The sequence below is a fragment of the Endocarpon pusillum genome (assembly GCF_000464535.1).
Source record: "Endocarpon pusillum Z07020 unplaced genomic scaffold scaffold2714, whole genome shotgun sequence".
NCBI lineage: Eukaryota > Fungi > Ascomycota > Eurotiomycetes > Verrucariales > Verrucariaceae > Endocarpon > Endocarpon pusillum.
In genome coordinates, this window is record NW_006916228.1 from 81,958 (window position 1) to 104,536 (window position 22,579).

Below are 22,579 nucleotides of genomic sequence, written 5' to 3' on the forward strand. Positions count from 1 at the left end.
AAAAAAAAAAGGTTAAGGAGGTCGAATTGAGTGAAGTGCGAGTTTCAAAGGGGTTTTGGATATGGATGGGGGGAGAGAGAGAGAGACAGAGTTGGAAAAGGGGGAAGAAAAAGAGGGCACGAGAAATCGAATATCGAATACCAGACGAGAACCCAATCACCAAACATTGCTGACTGGAACGAATCGTGGTTCGAATACACAGGACAAACCGTTCCATCACCACCATTATCATCATCGTGAGCGTTGCCGAGTTATTTACTATCCATTGAGGGAACCCGCCCCGCTGAACCACACGGCAATATGCGAGAGAGAAAAAAGATCGCCTCATCGCTTGCTGCAGCACTTGAAAACCCGTCGTCGTCATTACCGTCAACGTCGTTATTGTACATACACCAGCTTCACGCCTGCCCGATCATTTATTCCTTCTCTTGCTTTCCCTTTGCAGAAGCCCAATTGAAATCATGTCCAGATCCAACCCAACTCAGCCCAAGAAACTGCCAGCCAAGTGTCAATCAGTCAAAAAGTCGCTGAAAGATCGCTGAAAGAAAAATCCACATCCGTAACTTGTACGAAATTTTGATCCCCTTCACTCATTGCGACATTCCGTCGCAGCACCTCTCATCCCCATATCCAAAACTCAGTCGTCAGCGCCAAGCAACCTCTTACTTCTCGCCCTACCCAAGGTCGCCGAACCCGTCTCTGCCGACATACTATTTTTCTGTATAGAACTGGTATGTTGGTGATGATGCACATGTGGCCGATAGACTGCATCAACGGGTGGCATCCAATCATCCAGACCTAGCGGGAAATACTCATACAGCGTGTCTGCTGCGTCTGGTCCATCGTTTTGGACTGGACTTGTTGTTGACGAGGCTGTGGATATTCTTTTTGCTTCTTGAGTGCTGGAGGTCCGTTTAAAGCTATTGGCGGAGGAAGATGACGTGTTCTGCGAATTGAGTTTCGGACGCTGTTTTGGTGGGGTTTGTAGGGGCGGCGGAGGTGGGGAGGGGATTGGGGCGGAGCGCGATTTGGTCGATTTTGGTAGAGAAGACGAGGGGTTGGAGGTTGGTGCTCGTGGTAATGAGGGTCTCGCAGAACGAGCGACAGGGCTAATTTCGTCGTCGCTTGAGAATGAGAGGCTTACGGGGGCGTTCAAAACGGATATGTTAGGATTTGTGAAAGATATCGTTGAAGCGACTTCGGGTGGGCTGGAATTGGTGTAAGGTGGAAGCTGAGGTGGCCCCATAGAGTTTGCGTAGTCTGGTGTGGGTAGAGGTTCAGGAATGGTTGGATGTGACATTTGCGTCCATTCGTTCAGCTCGGCGGTAGTAGATTGTAGGTCACGGCTTTCTTGTTGGGGAAAGACCACTTGAGCTACTTCATCAGGCGATACAGCGGGTTTCGATGTCGAAGCTTGTGGTACGCTGTCACCAGTAGAGGTCCGGCTCATTCCAGCGCCCACACCTTTCCGAGATAGCCCAGCACTGGTGCTAAGCGGAAGGTCCTTTCGTGACTGGAAATTACGAGGACTTCGTCCTCGAACGATGATGGCTCCAGACTGTGCTTCAGCAATTGAATATCTGGCCCCCGTGGATAGCGTAGCCATAATCTTTAACTTGATCACAAAATGTTGTTGCAGCTCTTTCCTGCGACCATTATTCGCCGTTGCTATCCTGAATTGCAGTCTTTTCCATTGGATGGGAAAGGTGGCATAATCTGTGTCGAAGTCCGAGCTACTCATGGTTTCTAGAGGTATCGAAGGGGGCTCTCGCTCCACTTTGTCCTCTGTATTTGTTCCACTGCCCGCGGCATTCTTCCAAGGAACCGAAATGATCCTCACAGGGTTGCCTTCTACCGACTCAATAGCTGATACGGTTAGTTCCTGGGTAAATATAGGTATCCGGTCACCATGGTCAGTCATGATGTACCTTAAGTTCCTTGGCAGAGTGACTGTTCCAGTTATCTGAAACAGATTGCGGCGATAACAGGTCAGCTCGGGCGGAGGCGGGATCGCATCAGGATTGGTAGGCCACTGTGATTCGGCAAGGAAGAACATGCCATGCAGTTGTGCGGTCATGTTCAAAGACGTCCTTCGTAAAGAAGAGTCTAGCAGTGTGAAATGGTAGGTTGGCATTGAGAAGCTCAACAGCTTGTTTTCTCGATCTAGCGAAGGACTCTCCGGTATCATCTGTTCCGGCAAACCCTGTTCGAATTGGGAAGTGTTTGGGTCACCAAAAGCGTCATCGAACGAACTTGAAAAGCGCTTGAGGATGGGGTGCCCAATACTGGTCGAGGGTGCAAAGGTCAAGCCTTCGGCACTAGGATAGTAGTGTTAGAAAAGGATTGATCACCAACGGACCCGGGTGGCTCCTGACCTCAGATACATCTCGTTGTCGAAATTCGACAAGCTGTCCTGCATATCCAACCCCGAGCTCGGCTGTAGGTAATCGGTATGAGATAGGAGGCCGACTGGCATTGAATTGCCCATGTAGGACATATCCATTGGGTCAAAGCCGTCCATCGTGTCCATCGTATCCATCGTATCCATCGTGTCCATTGCGCGGTCGTAAGTGAGAGAGGTCATGTGTTGAACTGCCTCTTGTCGCATCTGACCAAGCTAAACGTTGGTTTCCACCTCGGGGAATAACGCTACAGCGGAAGACGTTGCATCTGAGTGCAAGAATGGACCGTGGAATAGGGACTTGTAATTCCTTCCCGCTTAAGGCCGAGACGACGTGATGCAATGGCCAAGGTTTGGTCTGGAAATGGAAGCAATGGTTGGGAGTAGCTTGGCGAAGCTGGAGGTGGATGGATGCGGAGTAGACCGGTGGATGGTGGATGGCTGGCCGACCCACTAAACAGAACTTGATGACCACTGGTCAGCCACCAGAGGTCAAGATTAGGAGCGGGCCGCAAGCCTGACCGAGAGAGCAAGAGTAATGAGTAAGTGAGCTGTGTTTGTAGAGGTGCTAGTAGCAGTGCTAGTTATATCGTTCGGTAATGGATTGAGGGGAGAGATCAATGATGAGATAAGATGAGAGATGGGAGACGAGAGATGAGACAGGTCAGCTTGGCGCGAACTTCGGAATGGCTTCTAGAACTTGAAGAGCAACAAAGAGCCACGTAGCTGAACGGGATGAGAATCCTGCCCGGGCCTTGTTGGCGCCAAGTGTACTGCTTGACTTAGTATTTGCTACCTGGAAATGACAGTCATTCTCTCAAGAGAAGCATATTTTGACCATACTGTGACAACATTTTCAGCAAAATACGTTGTAGATAATAAGATTTCATTGGATAACAGATGACTAAGCTGCGTATCCTTGTACCTCTGTAGCAGTCTTACGGTTAGGCTTAGTCTAAGCGCACTTTAATGGCTCCCCTAGCATCATTATAAGGGGGCCTCTTCCTGCTAAGTATTAGTAGTCTGCTTACTTAGGAACTACATAGGTCTCGAGCAAATAAACATCAAGCATACGGAGCACGTCTTTGTCTACATACCAGTAGTATAACCGTCTCCTCAAGTAAGTGGTATAGATATTCAGAAACGATTAATAACACATCTTTGACTTGCAGATCTACTAATAAAGTACCAAGCAGTGCCTAGACAGAACCATCTCCCGGCTTTCCAAGCTCCTCGCTCAAACCGTGTCACATTGACAATCCAATATTTTCTAATCATGGGTAGCGACCAACAGAGACGGATGGTGCCCTATAGCTCGAGTGATCACGCAAGTATAAGTCTCAAAGATCCAGCGTAGATCTCCTAGGAAATCATGGCCCAAGTAGAGGTTTCGCAAGTAATTTCCTCAAAAGTGTGAAGGGTGCTAAACCCTAGGGCGACCAGGTTTCCCACGGCTTTATCACTCTCAATCTATCACAGTCAGTAACTTGGTCCCCAATAAGGGACAAGGCACATACACAGTCCAAGACGATGGCGTTCGCACCCTGCTTTTTGATCTGGCGAATACCGAGAAGGAGAAGTCCTTGCATCAAGCTTGCAGGATCGCTGATTGACGGCGAAATGACTGGTGATGATATGCCTCCGGCAAGCACCTTGCTATCACCAAGTGCGGGAACAAACCCGGCCAACTTTGAGTCACTCTTATAGAGAACAAGGCTTGCTAAGATGGAGCCATCTTCAGGTCTTTTGGCTCTGATGATGCCACACGAAGCTTTGTCGGCCAGCGCCAGCTGGTAGATCTCGTAGACACCTGTGGTCGAGTGCGTTCTCACATGATCAAGGACAGCTTCAGCATAACCCATTCCATAGACAAGATCGAATTTGATGTCCGGATTCGACAGAGTGTGGCTCAGACCGTCCGGTGGATTCCATGTTGGTAGGTTGCGTAAAATCATGTTCAATCGCATTTGCGAGCTCGCAATTTTCCATCCCATGTTGACAAACCATTGTCTAAGCCTTCTATGTTCGGCCGTATCAACAGTTGGGATGCCCAGGAAAATATTAGGTATTCGCGTCCCTAACTGGTACTTTTTGATGCCATTCTTCTGCGCTAACATACGCATTGCTCGGTGGTAAAGTGAACGGCCGATGGACAGCTTCCTCTTATTGGGATCAACAATGATCGAGCCAATCGCACCAACTGCGGTAGAAATGAAATAATAGGTCGAGCAAAAACCATAAAGCTCTTTCGTATTGCTATTGCGGACAATGAAGTGTGCTTCCTCGACATCGGCACAGCGAAGAAGGAAGGTCCTCGACGAGACACCCGCCAGTATCGATTCTGGATCAGAGGAGTGTTGACCTCGCACGGACTCGAGTAGAAGCTCCAGAGGATAAGAGTCTCTTTCTTCATTCCAGTTCTCTACTAGCCAGTGCTGCTGGGTTGACTGTTGCAATTTCTGTTCATTTTTGGTCGACGCAGGAAGAGCACCAATAGGCTGTAATTCGCCAAATAGTATCCTTACAAGTGCCTGCAAAGCAATCTCTGTGAAGTCGTAAGTACAAATGTAGGTCCCTATTGACTGGTCAAATGCAAAATCATAAGGTGAGCTGACGGACACCACAATGAACGGCTTTTCTGTTCCGTCTCCATTGCTGATTGAGGACATCCGACATATCGTCGAAACGTGTTTGGCAAATCCATTTTGATAACGGTTTCGACCAGCATCTGCCGTCACTACTACAACCGCACCTGCGCGGTCAATTAGATCTTCATGTATTGGTCTGAGACCATTGGCGGTATACGAGGTATGAAGAACTCGGCCATTGCGCTGACGCGACATAGCTCGCCCAAGCTCTTGGAAAATCCGCTCCCCACTCATGATAGATGAGCTGCTGTCCCACACTGAGGTCTGGTCGTAGGCTGTACCGTCAGGTGCTGCATTTAACTTTTGATGTGCCGCTGACGAAGGTAGAGGTTTGAGTAGCGGGGTCAGTAAGAGCAATTCTCGCTCTGTGTCCAACCGTGTAGAAAGTGGCAAAAATGTTTTCTGATCTCGAACCACGGTGATCGATGAGTTATACGCAGCCGATGACAAACTGGCATGTGATGGCTGCAGCTGCATCAAATGGTCGATACCGCCTGGATTCAGTGCTTTCTCCCACGAGGTGCATCTTAACTTCAAGTCAAGAACTCTCTGCATAGACTGCTCGATCCTGGGCCTATTTACGGTATCATTCTCCACTCCCAATTTCAAACAGTTAATAGCTCCCTGTTGGACAGTGAAGGACCCGCAGAGGGACACAACGTCGTAGCCTGCTCTAAAAGCCATGACTATGCTGCTTTCAACTCCGAAGTCGTGTATGAGGGCGTCCGTCTCCGACCAGTCGGAGAGCACGACACCTTGGAAATGCATATCAGTACGTAACAAGACCTGCACGATATGTTCCGAAATACAAGCATTCACTACATCCACCTGGGTCGGAATAGTAGCAAGCCCACAAACCATCACGGCATCTAGACCTTGGGAAATTGTGGTCCGAAAAGGGTTCAGAGCGGTTTGACTCAGTTTCTGAAGCGATTGGGCAATGATCGGCACGTCTGTCTGAGCGCCTAAAACCTCAAGGTCCCCGTACGAGGGGAGATGCTTTCCACATGTAGCCAGACCAGCTTCATGATAGCCCTTGAGAAATTCAACTCCATACCTTGATACCTCCTGCGGATCGTCTCCTATCGTCCGCACCCCAAGGGATTGATTTCTGACATTTGCCGGGACGTCCAGGACAGGGCCAAGAATCCAGTTCACGCCGACAGCACACAGCTCTTGCCCTGTGGCTTTCGCGACCTCTTTAGCCAATTTCGTTGAGCGTGTAGCAGCCATGCCCATCGCGCTGGGGAATTGTCGAATGTGGACCTCATCGTACAGACTGTTGAATCCTCCATTTTCCTGGTCGAGAGCGATGGAGAGGGGAATCTCGTGACCTGCCTGGTACGCGATGTTCTGCAGATCGAGGACCAACCGCGTAGCTTGTTCTGCCGCTGTTGGTGGACACAGTATCAGCAAACCCGATGCCACGAGTGATGGTTCGTATTATATGCACATTTCAAGTTTTGGGCTGTAAGAAGAACGGAGCCAACATGATAGTCCTCGATCAACGATTTGATCTGGTCATTGACAGTGGTGCCATCAAAGCCCACCATGAAAAGCTGGCCAATCTGCCTGATATAATGGTCAGCATTAAGGAAAGCATGGAAACTGGAGAGCTATGGCAGACCTGTCAAAGTCGGTCCGTAATAGGGAAGGCCGGTCCACCACAGCCATGGCTTTGCTGGCTTGGTTCTAGGGCTCCGGGCCACCATTCCTCAGCAAGACACTAGCGGTGGATTGTCCGACTGGGATACATTTTACCGCGAATACCATTAGGTTCCATTGGCAAATACGATGCACTAAAGGCGTTACAACGTCGTATGGACCGTGAGCGTGTCTCAGCAAAGGAGTAGTAACATTAGGATCGGAAGGATTGGGATAGTGGTACTAACTAGTAGGGAGGGAGGGTTGCATTCGGGAGACCTGCCAATTAGAGAGCCATGCCAAGAGAGTTGCATAGATACTACACCATTGCAGTGGATGCCACACTGCTGCTGGCACTGTAGTACGGACAATGACCATGTACAGTGGTCTTCGAGATATCTACAATGTCACACGGAGTGGGTAGCGTGTAGCATTTTCGTCATAAGCTTGGCCAGAAATGTAGTGTTGCTGTGACTGCAGCAAGACAGACGTCGAGGGCCCAGGAGTGACAGAGCCTCCCTCATTGATACATCGCCAGCAAAGTCTGCTGCTGTAGCCAAAAATTCCCTCTGTCTGAACAGGCATCTAAGCATACAGCATATTGTTCTTTCCTTCTTGCCCGCACATTACTAAGTAGTACTTAGTAGAGCTTTGAGGTCAAAGCTTGGCAAATACCGTCTGGATTGTATCACTCATGTCAACGAGAGTCGATTTGTTGCGTACCCAGGCTTCAATACCTCGGCGGCCGTTCTCCACGCCTACTCCGCTCTGCTTCCAACCCCCTACACTCATCTCCGCTGGACTCTCACCCCACGTGTTGATCCAGGTGATACCGGCTTCAAGTCGGGATACGACCTTGTGGGCCATGTTGAGGTCTCTGCCAAAGACTCCGGCTGCTAGTCCAAGCTCCGTGTTGTTAGCTCGCTCAACAGCTTCCTCGATGTTCTTATAGGTCAGTATGTTCAACACGGGACCGAAGATCTCTTCTTTGATGATCTTCATGGAATCTGTGCAATCCGTGAAAATGGTAGGCCGGACCCAGTAACCATTGGTGAGATCCTCGGGCAGCCCTTCAGGCTTTTCTAGACCACCATAGAGCAATTTAGCTTTGTCCACTTTGATACCGTGAGAAATATAGCCCATAACCTTCTCATAGTGCATTCGAGAAACGAGAGGCCCAAAATTTGTTTCTGCATTCGAGAGATTGCCCGCACGAATGTACTGCATCTTCTCCAGCAGTTTCTGTTCAAAAGCACTTTTCATTGGTTCGGGGACAAAGACTCTGGTGCCGTTGGTACATACTTGGCCTGTGCTGAAGAAGTTTGCCATCATTGCACCATCGACGGCATTTTCGATATCAGCGTCTGGAAGGACAATGATAGGACTTTTGCCCCCGAGCTCCATGGTCACGTACTTCATGTTGCCTGCAGCAGAGCCAGCCACTTTCTTACCTGTTGCCACTTGGCCGGTAAAAGAGACTTTAGCTATTCTCGGGTGTGATGTCAGATAACCTCCCACATCTCCTGCGCCATAAACAACATTAAAGACTCCCGGTGGTAGTCCAGCCTCGGTGTAGATTTCGGCTAATACTTGAGCATGCAATGGAGTCACCTCGCTCGGCTTATACACCATAGTGTTTCCTGCCGCCAGACAAGGAGCTGACTTCCACAATGCTCTTGATTGTCCACGTCAACGACGAACATAGAAGACAGAGAAAACAACCTACATCTGGATTGGATAGTTCCAAGCACCAATACCAGCACAGACACCGAGAGGTTCCTTCTTGGTGTATACCCATGCGTCTTCCCTCAGCTGAATGGTCTCGCCGTTCAGACCTCCGCCTGCGACCAGTCCCGCGAAGTACTCGACCACGTCAGCACCAGTGACCACATCTACCGTGCTTGTTTCAGAGAAGGGTTTCCCAGTATCTGATGTCTCGAGCTTGGCAATCTCGTCATTTCGTTCCCTGAGAAGACTGACTGCCTTAAGCAGGATCCGGGACCTCGCCATTGGCGGAGTAGAGGACCATGATGGAAAGGCCTTTGATGCGGAGAAGATTGCGACATCTACATCGGTGGGATTGGCTGAATGTATGTCTGCTAGGGTATTGCCAGTAGAGGGATCAATCGTCCGAAAGACATCACCGTGAGATTGCTGAACTTTGCCATCATAATAGACATGTCTTGCATCGAAAGCCATATCCAACATGTTCAGCTTTTGTCCTTGACGAGCAGTTGCAGGATCTCGCTACTGGTTATGTGCTTCTCAATGCCCCGCCCGGAAACAATCTGTGTCTAGATGAAAAGCTGCAAGTCATGCCAGGGACATGGCAGGAGCATTACACGCCAACGCAGGTTCGCTTACTGTCGTGCCACCAGAAAAAATGTTCTACCTCCGAACAACGGCAGTAAAGAATCCCATCGCATAAAGATCAGCAATCTGGTCTTGTGAAGATTCATGCAGGGTGAACAAAGAGTGAGTAAGTTTTTCAGCTTTTAATCCCTGCTGTCAATGTTATCCACTTGGAAAGCAGGGGTGAGCCAATGAAAATTCTGCTCGGCACCAACAACAGCCCCAAGGATGAACGAAATTCCCTCGACTATTGCCCGGTCTCGTGATGGTTTGCCGAACACTTCAAAGCGCCCAGTCTTGGGGGCATGGCAAGTACTTACTACCATAGTATAAGAGGCTACCTGCAAGTCTACGAAGTTTGAAATGCTTACCGCCGGCTTGATCCTTGTTTACATCAAACCCTCAATGTGTAGGGGAGTGGCTTGACATATCTGCTGAAATTGCACAAGGCTACATTTCAACATCCTTTTGCTCATCCTTCCTTTCATATTTCAGTGTGTGACTTGACCCTTTGAGCTTCACCATGACCACAACTCATCTGTCTGCCTCCAATACAGACAGCTATGACTACCTCATTGTTGGAGGCGGCACTGCAGGTTGTGTTATTGCAAGTCGGCTCTCGGAGTATTTGCCCCATGCGAAAATTTTGTTGATAGAGGCTGGCCCAAGCGACTACATGGACGATCGTGTGCTTTACCTCAAGGACTGGCTTAACCTACTCGGTGGAGAGCTCGACTACGATTACGGTACTATCGAGCAGCCAATGGGTAGGACCTCCTTGTCATCTCAGCCCAATGCAATCATCCTGAGCTGTATACCCAGAGCACCAGTAGTATTGATCGATCATGTTTTTTTCTCTTGCTTACCATTCCTGCCGCCCGGCTATCTCTGCTTACACTGTTCAGGTAATTCGTACATCCGCCATTCAAGAGCCAAAGTTCTTGGTGGCTGCTCATCCCACAACACTCTAATATCATTTAGGCCCTTCGAATATGACTGCAAGCTCTGGGAGTCTCTTGGCTGTGATGGCTGGTCATTCAAGACTTTCATGCGAGTTCTTGACAAACTTCGCAATACTGTTCAGCCAGTACACAGTCGACACAGAAACCAGCTCTGCAAGGACTGGGTCAATTCCTGCAGCTCGGCCTTGGATATTCCAGTCATCCATGACTTCAACAAGGAGATCAAACAACAGGGACAGCTAAGTCAAGGCGTCGGCTTCTTCTCAGTCAGTTACAATCCAGATGATGGTCGAAGATCAAGTGCAAGCGTCGCTTACCTCCACCCAATATTCCGTGGCGATGAGAGGCGCCCAAATCTCACCGTGCTCACAAATGCATGGGTCTCCAAGATCAATGTATCAGGAGACAGAGTTAGTGGTCTCGATGTGGTTTTGCAAGATGGCTCAAACCTTAGCCTCAAAGCCAGAAAAGAAACCATTCTCTGTGCAGGGGCTGTCGACACTCCACGACTCATGCTTCTCTCAGGACTTGGCCCAAAAAAACAACTCAAAGACCTAGAAATTCCGGTTGTCAGGGACATTCCTGGTGTGGGCGAGAACCTGATGGATCACCCGGAAACGATCATCATTTGGGAACTCAACAAACCCGTACCTGTCGACCAGACCACCATGGATTCTGATGCCGGCATTTTCCTCCGCCGGGAAGTTCCAGATGCCGCATCGACCGCGAACGCCTTCAATCCTCAAGGCGTTCCTGACGGTCAAGTTGCGGACGTGATGATGCATTGCTACCAAATTCCCTTCTGCCTCAACACCACCCGCCTTGGATATGATGAACCCATAGATGCCTTCTGCATGACTCCTAATATCCCGCGTCCCCGCTCCAGAGGCCGCCTCTACCTCACCTCAAATGATCCCAGTGTAAAACCAGCCCTCGATTTCCGCTACTTCACCGATCGCGAAGGCTACGACGCCGCCACCTTCGTCTTTGGCATCAAAGCTGCACGCAAAGTTGCCCAACAAGCCCCTTTCAAGGACTGGATCAAGCGTGAGGTCGCTCCGGGCCAGAAAGTGCAGAGCGATGAGGACATCTCGGAGTATGCACGGAGAGTGGCTCATACGGTGTATCATCCGGCAGGAACGACGAAGATGGGGAATCTGGTAAAGGATGAGTTGGCGGTGGTGGATTCGCGATTGAAGGTGAGGGGGTTGAAGGGCGTGAGGATCGCTGATGCGGGCGTCTTCCCGCTGATGCCGACTATTAACCCGATGCTGACAGTGCTGGGAATCGGCGAGAGGGCGGCAGAGATAATTGCAGAGGAGGCGGGCTGGAGGAGAGAGGAGAGGGCGAGGTTGTGAAGTGAGAATTGACCGAACTGGCGGACAGACATATGGAAAATTCTGCAATGCGGAAATATGCAAGCCACCAGGAGAGGCGTTTGGTGCTGGGACAGACACATGTACCTGGCTACATCGTCATGCCAGCTGATACCAATGTATTGAAAGTTAGCTGAGGTATGCTCGCTAATCCAAAAGCATCACTTTTGAGTCTTGTCAGCAAAAATGATCCACAGTTGACGGACTGAGATTTCTACTACGTATGCCTGGCATAGTGTGAGAGCTCGACTATGCAGAGGGCCTAAGCTTAGTCTATGTTTCTATATTCCAGATTGCTGCTTGGTTTTCTAAAGGGAGTCCTCTCTAGAGATACTTGGATAATGGAAGCTTCATTAAGTATGGAGGACCAATTGGTCCATCGCAGTGGTTGGAGGCTTCCTCTGCCGCTTAGACTTTCCAGCTGAATGTAGCGTCTTGGCATAGCCGCGAAAAGCTTCCCTAGACGCAAAACATTTTTCGACCAGAGAAGTTCATGATTTACCACAGCATCTAGACAACAAGGTCTTGCAGACTGATCCGCCTCTTCAGGTGTACGCAAAGATGAAGACGACCTGGAAGGAGATTCAGCCCGTACCAACGAGCCAGGAATTTATTGATATCGTTCTGTCGCGGACGCAGCGCAGGCTCCCCACTCAGATAAGATCAGGCTTCAAAATCACTCGGATTCGAAGTTTGTAACCTTTGTGAACTGCGCAGTCAAAGAACTTACTGATGTAACATTTGCAGGTTTCTACACTCGAAAGGTCAAATACACCTCGGAGACCTTTTGCGAGAAATTCCAAGCCATACTCGATGGCTTCCCCCGGCTCCAAGATATACACCCCTTCCACAAAGACCTTCTAAACACCCTTTACGATGCCGACCATTTCAAGATTGCTCTAGGACAAGTCGCGACAGCCAAGAGGCTGATCGAAACAGTATCGAGAGATTATGTCCGACTGCTGAAGTATGCGCAATCACTCTTTCAATGCAAATCTCTCAAGCGGGCCGCTCTGGGCCGTATGGCTACAATTTGCAGAAGACTACGTGAAGCATTGGTATACCTGGAGCAAGTACGACAACATTTGGGACGTCTACCGAGCATTGATCCGAACACGAGAACTCTTCTGATATGCGGCTATCCCAATGTCGGCAAATCATCCTTCCTCAAATCTATCACAAGAGCAGACGTCGACGTTCAACCCTACGCTTTTACAACAAAGAGCTTGTTTGTTGGACATTTCGATTACAAATACCTGCGCTTCCAAGCGATTGATACTCCCGGTATACTCGACCATCCGTTAGAAGAAATGAACACAATCGAGATGCAATCGATCACTGCGATTGCACACTTGCGCTCTGCTATTCTTTATTTCATGGATCTCAGCGAGCAGTGTGGCTACTCTGTTCAGGCACAAATTCAGCTTTTTCAGTCTATCAGACCGTTGTTTGCTAACAAACTTGTTTTTATCGTGATCAACAAGATCGATGTCACCAAACCGGAAGACCTTGAGCCAGAAGTGCAAAAACAACTCCAGGACCTTGTAACATCAAATTCGAATACCGAACTCCTGCAACTATCCTGCATCACCTCTGAAGGTATTCAAGAAGTAAAAAACGCAGCATGCGATCGGCTAATCGCTGATCGTGTGGCCTCGAAGTTGAAGTCTGCACAAGCATCACAGCCAGCTGATGCATCGACACCAACGGGTCGACTCGGTGATCTCCTGGCACGAATCCATGTCGCTCAGCCACTGGGTGGCATTGTACGTGAAACCTACATTCCCGATGCTGTTAAGAATGGTGGTTTGAAGAAATATGACAAAGACGACCCTGATCGCCGCAGATTAGCCCGCGATATTGAAGAAGAAAACGGTGGTGCAGGTGTATACAATGTCGACCTAAAAGAGAAGTATGACCTGGAAGACCCATCTTGGAATCACGACAAGGTACCCGAGTTCTTCGGAGGCAGAAACGTAGCAGACTTCGTGGATCCAGACATCGAGACCAAGCTCACTGAGCTCGAAGCCGAAGAAGAACGGCTAGAAGCGGAAGGATACTACGACGAAAGCGATAGCATGGAAGACGAAGAACAAGCCGACTTGAGAACCAAAGCCGACCTGATACGGCAGAAGAGAGCCTTGATGATGAACGACGCCAAGATGCGAAAATCACTCAAAAACCGCGCCGTCATCCCGCGAGCAAAGAAAGCCCGAACCGTAGCACAAATGGAGAAACACATGTCCTCCATCGGACTCGATGCCTCTGGCCCCGCAGCTCGGGCACGCGCCCAAATCCGCAATGCACCCGCCCACCCAACAACCAACGGTGACAGTGTCGACGCGATGGACATCGACACGCCCTCCGCTCGTTTGCGTTCATTGTCCCGAGCCCCCAAAACGAACCGCCTCACGGACGGACTGCAAATGAAGGGCCAGACGGGCATCACGGACCCGGCCAAAAGGGAGAAGACGCAGCGAATGGCCAAGCTCAGTCAGAGGAAGATGAACCGCATGGCCAGACAGGGTGAGGCGGATCGCCATACCACCAGCGCGTTGCCGAAGCATTTGTTTTCGGGCAAGAGGGGGATTGGGAAGGCGAGTCATCGGTAGATATAGAGATGGCATGTGGATGGGGGTGCGTGAGGTACCAGTGTTTTTGGGGTGGTGTTATGGGCGTCAGAGAGGGGGGAGGGACGGAAATATCCGTGACGAGACATGATCATAGCAAAATGTGCGATGGCTTTTGCGCTGTTAGTCGTGGAATAGACGACGACGGACTGAATCGATACGATCGCTCAAAGTGGTAGCTCTAGCGAATTATGCATGACATTCTATCAAATTTCTCTATCAACTCCCACCCAACAAAATCATGATCTATTCGTTCGATTTCCTATTTGACCACCTCCCCCCTCCGCGGCGCATTCTTACCCAGCCACTCCCTCGCCCTCACCACCTTCTCCTCCAGCTCGGCCTCCGAACCCGTGCCAGCCCTGACCTCCTCCAGCGCCCTAACCCACCACTCCGGCTCATACTCCGCGTCCGTCTCCGTCTCCGCCAACAGCCTCGCAATCTCGCGTCTGCACTGACTCGCCTCATCCACACAGAAGAACAACGAATCCCCACTATCCAGGTGATCGATGACGGGCTTAACGAGCGGCAGGGCCTCCTTGGCACTCAGGCCCCTATCTTCGCCGCTGATGTTGCTGCGGGCTGTGCGGCAGAACTCGGCGTTCCGACACCACGTCTTCCCGCAGCCGGCCATGAGCTGCTGGAGCATTCTCCTCTCCACGCGTCTCTTCAGAGCCTTGCCCTCCGGGTCGTAGGAGGTGACGTACAGGGGGCCGAAACACTCATCGCAGAGGCCGAGCTGCTGGACGACGTGTCTTCCTTTGGTTGTCTTGACGGTTCTGCCGCAGAGTGCGTTACGGCAGATGCGCGGCTTGGGGCGGGAGATGCGGTCTCGATCGTGGATCATGAGGTGGGTTTTCATGTCGCGTAGTCTGACAATCTTGTTGCAGAGGTGGCATTCGGTGGTTCGTGCGCCGTCGGCTAGTTCGTGCGGTGTTAGACCTGACATTAGGACCTCCGGATCTGTGAAGGAGGGGTCATCGGGGCCTTGCTGGGGGACGACGAGGTGGCAGAATTGGCAGAGGATCTCTTTGGTTGGGCAGAGGGTGACGCGGTGGTGGGCCAGCGAAGGGAGTGTTGGGGCGTCGAAGGAGGAGCAGCCGGGGCATGGGTAAGGGGTTGGAGGGTGGTAGATCGAGTTGTGTTTGCGTTGAGAGAGCGGGGTGTTGCCGTGGGAGGCATCGTGCGGGCAGTGCCAGTGCGTTTTCCAAGCGGGAGAGTTCTTGAGGAAAACTTGGTTGCACTTGCGGCAGGAGATATTGTTGCGGTAGCAGAAGGCTTCGTGGAGGGGAAGGGTGCGCTTGGGGATGGTTTGCTGGCAGTTTTTGCAGATTAATTCGTCTACGGAGGGAGTGCCGGCGGTGTTGTCGATGCTGTCGCTGTCTGAAATTTCAGAATTGGCCGCTATGGCGCGAAGAACGAAAGGTATTGGTGGTAAAGATTTATCTTGCTCTGTACTCTCGCTATAGGCATGGATAGAGACGTAAAGTGTTTCAGCGTCTTCAAGCTCAACATTGGTAGCTGACAGGCGGATGCGTTTGGAAGAACGACTACTGAAATCTCCAAAGACGTGCTCATCGTCCCTCGGCTTTGCTCTCTGTCTCAACGAGAATGGGCTGACGAAGAGGTCCAACTCTGCCTCATCCAGGCCCACTTCAAGATCAAAGTCGATCCCCTGACCATCCCTGGGCCACATTTTGAGCTCGTAATCCACATATTCTCCAGCAAGAACTTGGCCGGTTTGTTGGTCGCCAATGATTAAGGCGCCTCCTGCAGAGCTTCCTTCTGTTGTGCCAGGAGCATGTTGGCCTTTTGCCAGCTTTCTGCTTAAGGTCTCTCGCGCTTGTTCCTCGTTCAATGCCTCGATATCCACCTCAAGATCAGTGTCCACGATGCAGATTCCTTCTCCATCCGGCTCAAGCTTGTCGACCAAAAACTGATACTTTTCACGCCGTCCAGACCGGATGGACAAGATCTCGCCGTTGGTCAGGGTTGTGAAATTGTCTCGTAGATATCTTTCCAATAGCGATTTCCAATCTTCCGGGTCGTAGCCAGCCTCGAGCGGTCTCAATCGGACATAAGTGCCCTTCGGCAACTGCTTTGCATGAACAGTGATAACCTGTGGTGTTGAAATGTCACTCCCACCCATCTCAACGTCTCCATTTGGTGTCTGTTCTCGTGTCACAGCTGAAGACCCGCTTCCCAGCCCAAGTGCATCTTGAAGCACTCCGCTCAACCCTATCTGATTCTCTTCTGCGGAGAACTCCCGTATGCCAGCATATACGATACGACCGTTCTGCGGGTTCACGAGCCGGAAAGTCAGTGGGTGAGGAAGCTGCTGCTGCCGGTCACTGAGCTGCTGTCGCGCTTCGCGTTCTGCAGCAAAGGTGTAAGGATTGAAAGGGTCAAAGGTCAACGTGTATGGCGTCGAGGAGTCCTTGCCAATGGATACGACTGGTGCAGCAGCAAGAAGGGCTTCAAGGGCAGACTGTGGCAGTGTGATTTTGTCGCCTTGCAATTTCGCCGTGCGATCCGAGCGCGCAACCTGATATTGGGCGGACCATTTCAGGGAATCTTCGGTGGTTGCCATTGCAGCCATCTAGAAAAGACTTGATATGCTCGAGAAGACCACGGGAAGGCATGGTGATACATCAAGACCGCCTCTGAGGACGGTCTACTTGAACGATCATTGTTCTCGAAGACTCGATGCTGACCTGAACAATGACGCTAACTACTAGCATACGTACCACGTACTACTACACGTACTACTAGTACGTAGTAATGGCGTTTAAGCTTATTCCAAGAGCCGTACACTAGCGCATATCAAGTATAGCAGGTCTTGGTCCACGAAAGCTGACGCATGACGTATCATTGTGAACTGTGGTAATTGTACTAAGGAAGCACAGATGGCAGGAAGAAAAAAAGAGCAGAACTGCCAGGCCAGACAACCTTCTCCGTTTTCATTTTCATTTTCAGGCGGCGTGAGCCACTGGTCCGATGCCATCTAGAAAAGGCTACTAGATGCCACCCAAAAGACACCTCGCCAGGTGCCATTGTCTACGCGTTGACTCCACTGTCCACCTTCAACGCCGGCTCTCCCCGATAGCCACAGCAACAGCAGCACCCAGTATAGCAGCGTCATCAGCCATCTCCAGATAGACCTCTGAATCAGCCTGTCCTCCCTCAGCATCATACTTGATGATGTCGGAGATGTAGCTTTCACACCGCGATCTAAACCCAGGATATTTTTCAATCACAGTGCCATTACAAGCAATGGTCGTTTTGGAGCTTCCTGTTGCACCGACCTTCCTCTCCACAGCCCAGAGTGCGTGGATTGCAACTGCAATGTAGGCGGCTGCTCTCTTCGAGATCGACTGGGCAGCCACACGAAGGAATGTCATTTCTGTAGCTGTAGGAGGCGAGTCCAGACACAGAATTCCTTGTAGATAGGCGCTTGATTTCTTAAGGTCGCGCGAGCTGTCACCCTCAACGACGGCTAACACTGCGGTATCCAGCGAATACTTTCCCATTAGGGAGGATGGAAAACGGCCTTTGAACAGGCCAGCTGTCTCCACGGCTTCAATAATGACAAGACGTAGTATCTCTCCCAGGTAGCGGCCAGTGGTCAAGTATTCCAGTGGCTGAAAGTCTGGCAGGTCATGACTCCGATTGAGGAGATCGTCCCATCGAGTCTTAGGCAGGATGTCTTTGCCAAACATGGATATTTCGGTGTTGATGGTAACCCTTTCTGCCTGCGACAGCCATGTCGAATCACGGTGCTGGAGCTTGGATGCACCAAGGCAGGAAACTGGAAGGTGAACAGCCATATTTGTACCTGTACCCAGGATCAGGGACATAGTCGTAGAGGGCTCCACATATGCACGTGAAAGGAGCGTGGCGCACGAGTCGTTGACGAGCGCGTCAATGCGAATATTCAGCCCCTGACTTCGGCAGGCTGCAGTGATCAGCCCTCCTAGGTCGTGACCAAGGGTAGCTTGGGCGCAGCAGAAGCCTTTGCCCATGCCTTGAATGTTACCACCAGAGGGGGAGGTTGGCTCGACTGGGAAGCTCCATGACAGACCAACCGGCAGAGGTTCCACATCATGGCCATTGTGCTCAGAACGACCTGCCAGCATGTCTGCGATCTTCTCGGCGATCCAATCAAAAAAGGATGCTCCTGGTAACCGCCTGACCACATCGTCGATCGGCGAAACAGTCATCTGTATTATCCTGAGCCTTTTAGTTTTGTAAGACTTTCCGCATAGCTCTACCAATGCTATACGCAAGGTCGACCCCCCCACGTCCAGCACTAGGTATGTACCGGCTTCCTGACCTGTAGGTAGTGTATGATTGAATGATGGTAGCATACATTCGGTGCTGCAGTGTAGCTTCTCTAGATAGCGTCGTTGTAACTTGCCCGACATTCGTGACATGCGCCATGGAGTGATTGGTGCTGTGAAGAGTTCAACCACTTCTTGCCCTAGGTTGTCGAGAGAGGGTTGGTTGGACCTGAGGACATCGTGACGAGGCGTGTGAGGTGAAATGGAGGCTTTCTGTACAAGCGAAGGGTATAGCAACATTGTGTCAATCGCGGCGAGGATGCTCTGAAAGAATTGAAGTATGAATTGAGGGAAGAAGAGATGCTCAAGCGGAAAAGCAGTCCCTATACATATTAGGAGATCTTTGTGATACGAAGAGGCATCCTAGACAAAGCCAATGTGGGAAACATGAGTCTTAAGCTGGTCATCCATATGGAACCTGGTGGATGGTGGATGCGTGACCAGTGGGTGGAGAGTGACTTGTTGCAAACGCTGCGGCAGCATGTTTCGTATGGATGTGACCAATTTGCAGCCCCAATGGCAAAGAAACTGACAGTCCATCGGTTGTTACCAGAGCCGGGTTGGGGGTCTAAGACGTGGAGCGTTCTCAAACAAAGGAGGCTAAAAGACAGCGTTACACCAGGGGCGGGTACTCTGTCCAGAGTAGCGTCACCTATGGGGCGATTTGTCACCCTTGCTACCTTCCCAAAGGGCAACATGTAGTACGTAGTAGATTTGCCAACGATCTTACCCCCGAATCCTGCCTTTCAGCCATACATCCTTTTACTACTCTGCTAAGCAACACACGTCTGGGGGCCTTATACTGATCGAGTTCCATAGGATATACCGTACCGGACGTGTTCTACGGCGATGATGCCTCGGGCATCGCAGCACTGGCCTTCTCACCCGCAAAATGAGCGGTCGTACAGCACCGGTAGGTTGCACGGGGTATGGAGTGCCCTGTCCAGCTGCACTACTCCAGCTACTGTAAGCCTACAGAGTGTTCTCCGATCTCCAAGAGTCGTACGCAAGGACCAGTGGTTCCCAAGGTTCGTAACTACATAGTAACTACGGGGATTCTGGCCCCAGCTCTTGCTTGGCCGGCGATCGGCGTTGCCCCCAGTAGTTACGCGTGCGGCGGCGTTCGTTGATGAAAAGGATGCCGTTCGTTCTTATGGATGCAACGTCGTCTATGTTTGCCACTTGGAGCTCGACATCGTTTGCCATTATACATTTTCTTACATATGGAGCCTATCTGAACGCTTTAGCTCCAATCGTGTTGGTAGCACCTCTCGCTCCTTGATCCGACCGTCTGCATCAGCTGGAGGAGAATTTCCAACCTGCACCCACCTGGCTGGGTCTTACTTTCATCCTTCGGTGCGATGTTCCACTATATCATAGTTGTTGGCTTCGCTGAAACATTACCTCCTTGATCTTGTTGGCGGTGACTTTGTTGGCTAGAGTACTGCATCCTGGGTCCCCTGTGTTGGCGTTCTGCGTCTACTTCTAACCTACCCAACGTATGGGTGTTGTGAACATTGTTTGATGATATCATAAGTTGACTATCTAGGTTGCACTCGAATCAGACTTCCCAAATACCATATCAGAGCACGGTCCGCTTCGTAATAATTCTGCTCGGGCTACATTCCGGCTCTTGCCAACCCAGCATTACACGAGTCTTACCTTGCAGAAAACTGCTACCCAAGAAAGCTACGGAAGGTTATCTAGTCCATTGGAAAGTGTCAAGGGAAGCATTAGCGCAAAGGTTTCATACAGCTTGTTCAATCTAACAGCTTTTTCCTGGAAGTGGACGGCATTCCACGTAGGTGCAAGGAAAGGGCTACTAATGTACTATGATGACTGACACGAGAGGCGGCAAGCCAACCGGGTTCTTCTTTTTCCATCACAACCTGAATTTGTGGACCTACAATATTCAAGTTCGTAGATCCTGTAGGTCTATTGGCAAGCATACAAGGTTCCAATTCCGTAGTAGCGTTTGATTCATCTTGCAGCGTGAGCAATAAGATTAATACAATAATGAAATTTAAAAGAACAAGTTCCACTACGAACACCTAACATGTCTGGACAAAAGAACTTACATTTTATTCACGTAGATTTGTAGACGGGTTGCTTCGTTATTGTTGATGTGCTGTTGAATTAAGTACAGAAAGCAACTAATCTAGAGGCACGACAAAAATCTGGAGCAGAGAAATAGTAGGCCTCTGCTTTGATTTCTTTTCACACAAGCATGATCTGAATTGTTGTTGTGCTTGGTGATACCAATACATGAGGTGCATCAGAGAAAGGGATAATGAGGTCGAAGGATGGGTTGACAATGTCGTTCCATAACAGCCCAAAAAGTAATGTCCTGCCTCTGGTAGCCTTTGAGATGCTGAAAGTTGAAGGGAGGAATGCTTCGCACACTGCTGTTGGTGATGTGATTGGTTTGGCGCGGACGGTCACCAAGTCTAATGAACTGGGATGCTTGGCGTGCTTGAGGATGAAGCAGGGTTATGAATATGATGCTTTGCATACGAGTGGCCAGCATGCAACTTCATAATTCACATGATCAGCGCCAGGTGATGATCGAAGCTTTAGGTACCAGAGTCTCGCCAGCTGCGAAAGAATAATACTTGCTACACCGGCATATTCCTCGGATCAAGAATGTGAACAGGTGGGTTGTTGTTTTGGGGGTTGTTGTTGGCAGCTAGAAACTGACCACGAAGTGCCTGAAGAGCCAATCTCGCTTCATGAGGACCAAAGGGATTAGGGGTAGGTCCCCAGATATAGTGTTGTCCAACAATTGTGCAAGATTCCTCGAAGAAGAACTCAAACCATTGTCGAAGCACTACAACCTGATCAAAGCCAGAGTTCTGACCAATCGGAGTCTGGTTCACGTGCTGCGAGTTGAAAATTGCGTCAAGGTTGATGTCCTTTGCTCCGGCACCGTGAAGCATGGCGCGAGTGACATTGTATGGGTCTTGTTGGTAGAATTGGCGGAAGATGGTAATGTTTTGCGCTGGCGTTGCAGCTGTGAACACAGCGGCGCCACCCATCTGCTGGACAATTGAACTGACAATTCCCCGAAGATTTTTGAAGCAGCGGCATTTCACGGTTGACAAACGTTTATCGACATTGAAGGTCATCTCATTGGTAGAGAGAGCACTGCCGCCAGGGGAGTGCCAGTCCCCAGTCGTGGTGGATATTGGATTTTCAGGAATATTGCGGATTTGTTGATTGTTAGGAACCACTCCAACGACAAACAGCAAATTGGTGCGCTTGTATGTTTGCTCACAGCTACCGTGGAGAGGTGTACTGTAGATTGAGTTCACAGCCGGGTTGAACGCGGTAGTAGCATTTGGTATGCGGATGGCGATGACGATGACTGCATTGACAGGTGGGACTGGGGCGTTGTTGGCCATCTAGGACGATATCAGCGCTCGAAGGGTTTCTTGTATTGGTGAAATCGTTATCCTTACCGTAACTTTGTCACAGGTATAACCGAGTCGAGGGTACTGGTTCGAAAGAACGCTGGATGGGTATTATCGACCCTGAAGCTCTCACAGCGCTATGGCAAGATTTATTTCAATGGTTTTATGGCCAAAGATGTCGTAGAACAATGGGATCGTCCTGCAAAGATTCTGTTGACTTTTAGACAATCAAGCACTAGTGGGTTGTTGATTGGATAGCCTCTAATTTGAAGCGAAGGTGATCTGAAAGTTCTGCAAACACAGGTTTTCCTCTAAAATTCGCTGGTCCAGAATGTTAGCAACAAGAAAATAATTGCCACCTCAGTTAGCTGCACTCGACCGAGACTCTGATGTGATCTGGCTGACTTCCGTGCTTCTACGCATGCCTGATATGCATTGCAATCTCCACTTCAAGCTTTTGACCGCTCTGCAATGCTCCAGATGACAGTTTCCATCAATGATCCGACGGTGCCTGGGAATCTGGCACCATACTTCTGTTGACAGGAACAGCCGATCCAATATCGAAAGACCAGAAGTTAATATATCAACTCAACATGACCGGCTGCCACGAACCAATAGACATGGGACCCAAAGTACCATTGACTGCAGTCTCAGAGCATCACTGGAGAGACAAGAGATGTGACCAACAGCACGGATCTGGCCACGCATGACCTGCCAGAAAGCGTAACTCCCCCATATGTTCTGTGATAAGTTGGACAGGATGGTACAATGGAAGACATCATTTGCAGCTTCAAACAGCCAGTTATCGATATCTTC

The 22,579-nt window shown here is 50.1% G+C and overlaps 8 protein-coding genes across 8 annotated transcripts; 2 read left to right on the forward strand and 6 right to left on the reverse strand.

The window, feature by feature from the left end:
• Positions 1–637: 637 nt before the first annotated feature.
• Positions 638–2,557, reverse strand: EPUS_06048 (uncharacterized protein; the record flags this gene model as incomplete). The annotated part of the gene is made up of 2 exons (XM_007803737.1): positions 638–2,318; positions 2,376–2,557. 2 exons carry the CDS (start codon positions 2,555–2,557, stop codon positions 638–640), a joined length of 1,863 nt encoding a protein of 620 aa, XP_007801928.1.
• A 1,206-nt stretch (positions 2,558–3,763) lies between these two features.
• EPUS_06049 (uncharacterized protein) lies at positions 3,764–6,723 on the reverse strand (the record flags this gene model as incomplete). Its single annotated transcript, XM_007803738.1, has 4 exons — positions 3,764–3,871; positions 3,919–6,440; positions 6,503–6,621; positions 6,677–6,723. 4 exons carry the CDS (start codon positions 6,721–6,723, stop codon positions 3,764–3,766), a joined length of 2,796 nt encoding a protein of 931 aa, XP_007801929.1.
• A 627-nt stretch (positions 6,724–7,350) lies between these two features.
• Positions 7,351–8,892, reverse strand: EPUS_06050 (Betaine aldehyde dehydrogenase; the record flags this gene model as incomplete). Its single annotated transcript, XM_007803739.1, has 2 exons — positions 7,351–8,368; positions 8,420–8,892. The coding sequence occupies 2 exons, from the start codon at positions 8,890–8,892 to the stop codon at positions 7,351–7,353; spliced, it is 1,491 nt and encodes a 496-aa protein (XP_007801930.1).
• Positions 8,893–9,568: 676 nt separating this feature from the next.
• On the forward strand, positions 9,569–11,365 carry EPUS_06051 (uncharacterized protein; the record flags this gene model as incomplete). Its single annotated transcript, XM_007803740.1, has 2 exons — positions 9,569–9,812; positions 9,951–11,365. 2 exons carry the CDS (start codon positions 9,569–9,571, stop codon positions 11,363–11,365), a joined length of 1,659 nt encoding a protein of 552 aa, XP_007801931.1.
• A 579-nt stretch (positions 11,366–11,944) lies between these two features.
• Positions 11,945–13,995, forward strand: EPUS_06052 (Nucleolar GTP-binding protein 1; the record flags this gene model as incomplete). The annotated part of the gene is made up of 2 exons (XM_007803741.1): positions 11,945–12,074; positions 12,131–13,995. 2 exons carry the CDS (start codon positions 11,945–11,947, stop codon positions 13,993–13,995), a joined length of 1,995 nt encoding a protein of 664 aa, XP_007801932.1.
• A 280-nt stretch (positions 13,996–14,275) lies between these two features.
• Positions 14,276–16,612, reverse strand: EPUS_06053 (uncharacterized protein; the record flags this gene model as incomplete). The annotated part of the gene is made up of 1 exon (XM_007803742.1): positions 14,276–16,612. The coding sequence occupies one exon, from the start codon at positions 16,610–16,612 to the stop codon at positions 14,276–14,278; it is 2,337 nt and encodes a 778-aa protein (XP_007801933.1).
• A 484-nt stretch (positions 16,613–17,096) lies between these two features.
• EPUS_06054 (uncharacterized protein) lies at positions 17,097–18,593 on the reverse strand (the record flags this gene model as incomplete). The annotated part of the gene is made up of 1 exon (XM_007803743.1): positions 17,097–18,593. The coding sequence occupies one exon, from the start codon at positions 18,591–18,593 to the stop codon at positions 17,097–17,099; it is 1,497 nt and encodes a 498-aa protein (XP_007801934.1).
• Positions 18,594–20,968: 2,375 nt separating this feature from the next.
• On the reverse strand, positions 20,969–21,754 carry EPUS_06055 (uncharacterized protein; the record flags this gene model as incomplete). Its single annotated transcript, XM_007803744.1, has 1 exon — positions 20,969–21,754. The coding sequence occupies one exon, from the start codon at positions 21,752–21,754 to the stop codon at positions 20,969–20,971; it is 786 nt and encodes a 261-aa protein (XP_007801935.1).
• Between the last annotated feature and the right edge of the window lie 825 nt (positions 21,755–22,579).